The 8,919-nt window shown below is 33.2% G+C and overlaps 1 protein-coding gene across 2 annotated transcripts; it reads right to left on the reverse strand.

Moving 5' to 3' along the window:
• Nucleotides 1–964: 964 nt before the first annotated feature.
• LOC114185094 (MDIS1-interacting receptor like kinase 2-like) lies at nucleotides 965–4,789 on the reverse strand. 2 transcript variants are annotated; one of them, XM_028072604.1, is made up of 3 exons: nucleotides 4,188–4,368; nucleotides 1,587–4,023; nucleotides 965–1,482 (listed from the first exon to the last, which is right to left on the reverse strand). In XM_028072604.1, the coding sequence occupies exons 2-3, from the start codon at nucleotides 3,799–3,801 to the stop codon at nucleotides 1,115–1,117; spliced, it is 2,583 nt and encodes an 860-aa protein (XP_027928405.1). In that variant the 5' UTR covers nucleotides 3,802–4,023; nucleotides 4,188–4,368; the 3' UTR covers nucleotides 965–1,114. The 2 variants fall into 2 exon arrangements, with proteins under 2 accessions (XP_027928405.1, XP_027928404.1); XM_028072603.1 differs by having other exon boundaries at nucleotides 1,587–4,789.
• Between the last annotated feature and the right edge of the window lie 4,130 nt (nucleotides 4,790–8,919).

Consider the following 8,919-nt stretch of genomic DNA (forward strand, 5'->3'; position numbering starts at 1 on the left):
GATCTAAAAGACAATGATATTTTGATTATTAAATTTTGACAATTTTTTTTTACACTCATTTTCTAAGTGATTTTTGAATATTGAAAATAAGAAAATGAAAAAATAGAAAATTACTTAAAAAATAACACTTAAGATTATAAGAGAAAGTTATAAAAATTTAGTAATCAAAAAATCATTTTTCCTATGTAAACGTATAAGAAAAGGTGACTTCACAATATACTAAAAGTTGGATTTTCAAGTTTAAACTGATTAATAGTAGGATGAGATTAATTTAACAGCCGCAACTATGTTTCATAATTAAATTTTAATGAAAAATTAAATAGTTGAGTTATACTTTAGTTCTATGGTTTTTAAGAAATAATATATATCTCTACTTGAGTTCTACTTTTTTTTTTTTATAAGTCACTAAATCAATTACATCAGTATAAAAATAATAAATGAAGTATTTTCAAATTATGTAGGTAACATTTGTTTATATTAATTTACACCTTCATATATAATAATGATTAGAATTGTTTTTCATAATGGTTAACTATAAGACATAATAGTTATAAATTTAGTCCTTTAAGAATTAAATATTCAGTATGTGTAATAACTATAAACAATATAAAGGGATGGAATAAAATTATCATTAAAATTTTATAAAAAAGACCAGATACTGATATATCACATTTTGCTTTGTTTCACTTGTCACTAACTGTTTTATAACACCACACGACAAGTATACATATTATGATGGCTGCAGGGTGACGCTGCATAATGGAATTCCACCTAACGCAGATGCAAGAATACACTTTACTTGTGAAGAGATGATTGAAGTGATGAACAAGTGATTCCTGCAACGTATGCATGTGCCAAAAGCATGTGTTTGTTGCAACACGCATAAGCCAAAAATAAAGTGATTGTTGCGACATGCATATACCAAAAGCTTGAGAGTATTGTAACATCTATAACAGTGTTAGGATGAGTAACACCAAACCCCCCTATTATTTGAACCAGAAAACCTAGTTGCTCTAGTTTCTTATACATGATTTATTAGAGTGACAAGCTTACAGCATAATACAAAAAGGATAATGGTGAACAACACAAGAAAAGCTTAAGTAGTTGTATGTAGTTAAATATTGCTTTGGAGGAGTTGCGCAAGTCTGATATTAGGGAACTCATCTGCTAAAGGTGATTTACCCATCATAAGCTTTTTGGACACTTGTTCCATTGTTGGGCGAGAACATGGATTTTCACTCAAGCAAGAAAATGCTAAGATTGCAACCAAAATGACATCCCCAACAACCGATTTAAGAGGATGACGAGGTCTTTGGTCTATCACATCAATTAGTAGCAAGTTATGAGTTATTACTGCTGAAGATGAAGATAACAACGAAGAAATGAGATCCCCCGGATGTTTCCCCATGATGATTTCTAGACAAAGCACTCCAAAACTGAACACATCACATTTCTCAGTCACTTCCATAGTCTGGGCAAACTCTACAATAAACAAAATTTTTCAAGTTACTCAAAAACAAAACCACAGATTTTTTCTGTACGTGCTACAAGTTCATAATACTAAATATGAGGAAAGAGGATCCAACCTGGAGCTGCATATCCAAAGGTGCCTGCAAATGTGGTCCAAGTGCTTGAACCAGGTTTTAGAATCTTAGCTGTCCCAAAATCAGAGACATGAGGTTCTTTTTGTGAATCTAAAAGAATATTCTTGCTGGATATGTCTCGATGAATTATTGGTGGTGAGCAATCGTGATGCATATAAGATAAAGCATGGGCCACACCTTTAACGACATTTACCCTCTCTTCCCAGTAAAATGAAGCTGCTTTCTTTTCATTGATTAGTATTTGGTCCAAGCTACCCCCTTCCAAGAACTCGTAGACCAAAAAGGAGAACCTTGAATGTGAGCAAAATCCACATAGCTTTACAATGTTACGGTGCCTGATTTCTGTCAAAGCTTGGATTTCATTTTCAAAAGCTTTAAAATTAGGCTTCTCTTCATCTGTTTCCATGTGAAGTTTCTTCACCGCAAAAACCTGGCCTGTAGGCATCTCAGCTTTGTAAACAGAGCCTTGCCCTCCAAGTCCAATCAGATATTTTTCGTTGAAATTATCGGTTGCTTCAATGATGTTTTCGAATATAATTTTTCCATCGTGACTCCATATGGAAAACACTTCTCCAGACGGTTTCTTTCCAGAATGCACATTTTCTTTAGCATTTAAATCTTCCTTTCTTGCTTTTCGACAGAGAATATACATTGAAACTGAGACCCCACATAACACTAGAACAAGAGCACCCAAGAAAATAAATAATGCTAGTTGAATACCCTTGTGCCTCTTCCGACTGTGGTTGGTTGGGCAAAGGATTAAGCCAGAGACGTTGCCACACAAGCCTCTGTTATTTTTCAATGATTCAATTGAAGCATTAAGAAAGGCTTCATTATTTGGAAGTGGCCCTTCTAACTGGTTGTATGATATGTTGACAGAAACCAAACCTGAAAGGCCATCAAAACTGGATGGAATATTTCCAGAAAGATTGTTGTGAGAGAGATTCAGCAACTGCAGCTTCATCACCTCTCCAAGCTGTTTTGGTATTGTTCCAGTCAACAAATTCCCACTAAGATCAAGATATTCAAGAGGCTGAAATTTCCGAAACTCCAAGGGAATATTTCCGTATATTTTATTATTGCTCAAAGTCAAGTTTCGTAAGTTGCGCAATTCTACAACTTCTCTCGGTATTGTTCCACTCAACTGGTTATCTCCAAGATCCAATTCTTCAAGAATCTCCAGTGATCCGATTTCTTTGGGAATGTCACCGGAAAGATGGTTGTCGCTAATCTTGAGTTCAATTAACGATTTCATATTCCCTATTTCCTTTGGAATTGATCCCTTCAAGTGGTTAGAAGAAAGGTGAAGCTTGCCAAGTTTGGTTGCCTCAGGAAGTTCGACTGGTATACCACCAGAAATGTTATTGTTGGATATCTTTAAGGTACCAAGATTAGGACACTTCCCCCAGTTTGGTGAAATTTCGCCGTACAACTTGTTATCGCTCAAATCAATGTATTCCAAATTTGGATATACACCAAAATCTTGTGATATATCTCCTTCCAATTGGTTCCCTTCCAACCTGAGTCTAGTAATACTAGCACAGTTCTTTAAGCTTATTGGAATTGGACCGGTGAAACGGTTGTGGTGAGCACTAAGAGAGCTTAGGGACCCAGCAGAGCAAATTTGAGGTGGTAAATGGCCTGTGAAATCATTCTCAGCAAGTAATACCAAAGACCAGTTCCGAATGTTATTCAAGACTTGTGAAACACTGCCATTAAGTTTGTTGAAGGATAGTTCTAAAATGGTGAGGTTTTTCAAATTTCCAATTGTGGCAGGAATTGTTCCGGAGAGATTGTTGATTTGGAGACTAAGTACTTCCAAATTGATCAAATTTCCTATAGAGGGAGGGATTGGTCCAGAAAGATTGTTAGAGCGTAAAAACAACTTGGTAAGCTTGGTCAGGTTTCCAATTGTGGAAGGAATAGGTCCAGAAAGGTGGTTGTAATCAAGTCCAAGTCTATCTAAATTGACCAAGTTTTCTATGGAAGCAGGGATTGATCCAGAAAGATTATTGTTATCAAGAAAGAGCAGGGTCAAGTTAGACATGGTCCATAAGGAGGATGGGATTGGCCCAGATAAAAGGGAGTTATTGGAAAGTCGAAGTTCATTTAAACTAGACATGTTGCCTATTGTTTCAGGGATTGTACCAGAGAGAGAATTTGTTGACAAATCAATATTCCTAAGGTTTGTCAACATTCCAATTTCTTGAGGAATGGAACCGAAAATTTGATTAGTTGTAATAGATAGATACTCTAACTTGTGCAACTTTCCAATCTCTGGTGGAATGTGGCCAGAAAAACTGTTTATGCCTAAATCTAGATATGTCAAGTTGGACAAGTTTGCTATGGAATTAGGAATCTCTCCACTTAGTTCACATTGGAATAGATCAAGGCCTTGTAAACTCCTTAGTGTCCACACCTGTTGAGGGATGGAACCATTGAAGTAATTTGTAGAAAGATTCAAAACATTTAGTGTGGACATGTTACCAATTTGTGGTGGAATTGTCCCATAAAAGGAGTTGTTGAAGATGTTTAGGATGAGGAGGTTGGGAAAAGCAGAGAAGTTGAGGGTGGAAAGTGTACCTGTCAGTCCATAATTTGCAAGATTTATGCTGGAGACGAACATGGACTTGTCACACTGAATTCCTTGCCATTTGCAGGAAGTAGAACCTGTCCAAGTTGATAAGAGATCTTGGCTGTTATTATCAAAGCTGTGTTTCCACTTTAACAATGCATTTGCCTCACTGTTATGAGTTGCAGCTTGATCACCGACAGTTCTTGTGCTGGCAGCAGAGGCCAAAACTACTGTTTTGGAAAACCAAGCAAATTGGGGTGAAGAGTGTGTTAGAATGGCCAAATGAAAGTAAGAGAGAATCCTCCATAAGGCTAGAATCGTGATGGATTCCATGGTTCAAGTATAACTGGATTTTGGGATGAAGAACACATTTAAAGGCGGCATATTCTTGTAAGGGAAACTTGTGGTTATAATGTGGCACGAGGTGGCACTTGTGACATGACTACACCAAGCCAATAAAGATGTTTGACATTTTTTGTTTCAATAATAAAAGTTATTTACGCAAGTACCAATCTCCAACATGATTTTTCTGTCTGCACAAAAAGAAGTAATCATAAATGGTATTGTCAAGAACAGAAAAGATTCCTACCTTGTCAAATGTGGCTATGATGATGGATACACCTGGAAGTGTAGAGTTGCATTCTGACAAAAGGATACAGATTTAGCAGATTAGAATGGTAGCAGAACCTCATAAAGTGTGTTTTAAGAATGGTATCTATCATCATAACTTTGACTCAAGTAATGATGTTGGCATATTGATAATGTTAAGATGGTAACAACCAAAGATCCTTCCGCAGCCTTTGCCATTGGACATTTCTTCTTTTTGAGATTCTCCAGAAAGCCCAACATGAAAAAGTATTGGTATTTTTCACTTGACATGTCTGACAAAAATTTATGACAATTTGATGATATAACAGAGGTATCTGTTTCGTGTCTTGAGCCATTGAGAAATATCAAGGCAAACCCAATACTTTCTTTCATTAGTTATGCTGATTAAATGTAATTAACAGAAATAGTCTACAAGTTCCTTAAATTGATTTTCGTTACCATAGTTCTTTTCAATGATTGAAATGATTATTTAAATTAATCATAATTTTAATTACAATGATAGTCATTATTAGTTCTATTAATTAAGATTGGTTTTAAATAAAACTGGTTATTTTCATTATTTAACTAAACTTTATTGTTTAATTTTATGTGTTGTAAGACATGAAATATTTATTCCAATTAATTTCAATGTATATTTAATCTCAAATACAATTTTTTATACAAATTAAACTTCTATTATACTTGAAATTCATAAAATAATTATGTTAATCATTTTTAAAATCTATAACATGCAAAAACATTAGAAAGAAAAAAGTTCCTTATGGTAAAAGAGAAAAACATAATACAAGGGTAGCTCTAGGCGGCTTAAGACCCAAGCCGGTAAATCTCTTACGTGGGTTTCCTAGATAAAAAAGTTTCCATTTTTTTTAATATTAATATATCTTTATAAAATTAATTGTAAAATTATTTTTGAAAATAAAATTTAAATTATTATAAGTGATTATTAACTTTTATAATAAATTTTTTATAAGTAAAAAGAATTCATTATTAAATTTGTTTTAGACTTCTTAAAATTATGATACATTTTTTAACATAAATTGTTTTATTAATAAACAAAAATGTCTTATTTTTAATTTTTTTAAGCCTCTCAACCCCTTTAGCCAATTTTAGATAGGAAAAAAATGGTAGGTACGAAAACAATGTTGGGGTGATATTTTAGTAAATAATTTTACTTTGTGATTAAAACTAGCTCAAGATATTTTATCCAATTGAATAATTTGTTTGATTCCTGTTGAAATTATTAATCACTTTGAGGTAAGGATGATAATGCAGGACAAGTTATGTGAGCAGGCCTACAAGAAAAAGAGTGGGATGGACTGAGTATTTTAGTCTGTGGTCTATTTAGATTCGTCCTGTATAGATTCGTCCTGTATAATTCGCAGCTCATGCGAGACAATGATGGGTTGACCCACATTTGGCCTGCATAGCCCACATTACTTAAATTCCTAAAATCTAGTAACTCTAGCATAACACGTTATATGCGTTTCTTTTAAGTAATTTACTCATTCACTTTTTTCTCTAGTCCATCCAAAGGTAGCTCGTTCATTTGTGTATCCCTAGGTAGCTTACTCATTCACATTTCTTCTCTTATTTCAGTTCACTTCAAAGTTTCAATGGATTTGTACTTAAAAATTATAAATTATAAAATTATGAATATTACTTATTTTAAGAAATGAGTTTATATAAATTATTATTTCTACTAATTTAATTAAATAAAACTAAAATTATTAAAATTTTTATGCAAGTCGGTGGTTGACCTGCTAACCTCCGAGCCAAACATTATGTAAAGCGGATCAAAGAAATTAACCCACATTTCTTATGCAGATGGAGCGGAATGGAACGGACTAATCCACTTTTTGCAAACCAAATGCGAGCGAGCCAAAATGGGATGAGTCTGTCTGCATTGTCATTCATATTTCGAGGTGTGTTATATTCATCTAATTAAATTTCATGTGTTTTTTAATTTAATTATTTGATAACAAAAAACAATATTTAAAATAAAAAACTAAATGATAAAAGTTTACTAAATGCAGGGAAATGAGACATGCTTCACCAACAAAGCTAATGTTCACATTTCTATTGCTCCGAAGAAAACATGTTTCCTTTAGAAAAAAAGATTAGTGAGTCGAGTCTTAACTAAAAGGGACTTTATTTCAGCCAAACAGTAAAATAGAAATTAACAAAAAGAGACCATAAAGAAAGACTATAAAAAAGGATAGGAACTCAGACTTCCATTAAAAAACAATGTAATTAAAAAATACTTTAAATGTGATATTCAAGTGCTCATTTATTCTTTCAAAACGAACAAGTAGAACTTATATATGTATGAACAAATCATATATACTTACAATTCTACAAGTTCTCTCTTATTTTCATTTATAATCGATTATAAATTGTGTAATAGTTTATTTACTTAAAAGTTTAGTTAAATAGTTAGATCATTCGATGAAGGGAGCGGAAAATCATCTAGTATTAAGAGTAGTTATATTTATGTTTGAGTATGCTCATGCAAGCATGTGGGATCTAATGCGAGCTTAGACTCATGGTGGACGGTTTTATTTTCTCACCATCATAGATGAATACTCAAGAATGTGGATTGTATCTTGAATTCTATGGCTTGAAACAAAGTCTAATGTAATGGTACAATATATTTAATAACTTCCTTAAACAAGCGAGGTTTGAGAGTAGCGGTTATGATAGTTACGTCTACATCATTAAAAGAGAAGAAGAGTTTGTAATGTTCTAACTTTTATAAGTAGATGACATACTTATGATGTATTTGAATGAGGTAATTTAATAGAATAATTCATTTATTTTGAGAATTTGAAATTCAAACAATGACGTGTGTTTAGATAAGGAAATTAAAAGAAAATTGAAATTGAGGTATTTTAAGAAGGTATTTTAAATAATTAAAATAGTAGAATTTGAAATTCACTCAAAAAAGAAAGACATTGAAATTCTCCAAGTTGTGAAATTGCTCATTGCTTAGGGAAAAAAAAGTCCACAAGTCAAAAAAGTTGAGTTGGGTTGGACAGAAGGTCGAGGTGACTCGGTTCGAGCTGAAGGTCGAGTTGAGCCCGCTTAAGTCGAAGGACTAGTCAAAGGTCGAGAAGAGTCGGTCGAGGCTGAAGGTCGAGCCGAGGTGGCTTTGAGCCGAATTGACTCGGACCGAAGGTCGAGCTTGGTCAGCCTTGGCAAATGTTAAGCCGAGTTGGCCTTTGATTGAATGTTGAGACATGGTGGCTCTGAATCGAGTCGGTGTAGGTCGGACGTTCAGCCTAGTCGCCTATTATGCAGTTCAAGCCAAGTCAGTAAAGATCGTGTCGAGTCAACCCAGGCTAAAGTCTTAGCCGAGTCGGTCCAGGCCAAAGGTCTAGACAAGATGGTTATAAGCTGAGTTGGCCCTGGCGGAAGTTTGAGTCAGGCCAGCCTAGACTGAAGGTCGAGTTGAATTTGTGATACATAAGGTTTAAACCAATCTACTATAGTTGAAGGTTAAGTCGAGTCAACTCGAGCAGAATCAATTTGAATCGACTCAAGTTCAATAGATTCAAATTGTGTCGAGGTCGAATCAATTTGAATCAACCTAGATCGAACTAGCTGAGATCGAGCTAAGTTAGACTTAAAGGTAGAATTGAGTTTATAGTGAAATAGAAATTGATTTTTCTTTATCTAAATAAGAAAATTGAAATGTAAAATATTTCAATTAATTAATCCAAACTAATTATTTAAAAATAAAGAGAATTTAATTACAAGTAATTTAATTACTAAATATTTTAATTTCTTAAATTTGTTAAAATCTCTCTCCAAACACAAAATTATAATCAACCATTATAAAAATGAATTGAAGAAGCTTAAAAGAAAAATTACTCAAAGTTTGAAATGAAAGGACCTTGATTCCGCGAGACATATTTATTGCAAATAAAAACGGATAGAAAAAAAAGTTGTGTAATATTTAATTTTATAATAAAACTTGTTAAGAATTTCTTAAAAGATATCTCAATATAGCTTAACTAAATGAACTTAACTAATATAAAAAATCAAGTGTTTGTTTCTTCTATTAAACATTTACTAATCGTCCTTTTCTTTCATTTTTAGTTTTATGAAAATATTTTGAAATTGTTTTCCAAA

The sequence above is a fragment of the Vigna unguiculata genome, chromosome 5 (genome assembly GCF_004118075.2).
Source record: "Vigna unguiculata cultivar IT97K-499-35 chromosome 5, ASM411807v1, whole genome shotgun sequence".
In the NCBI taxonomy this organism is placed as follows: domain Eukaryota; kingdom Viridiplantae; phylum Streptophyta; class Magnoliopsida; order Fabales; family Fabaceae; genus Vigna; species Vigna unguiculata.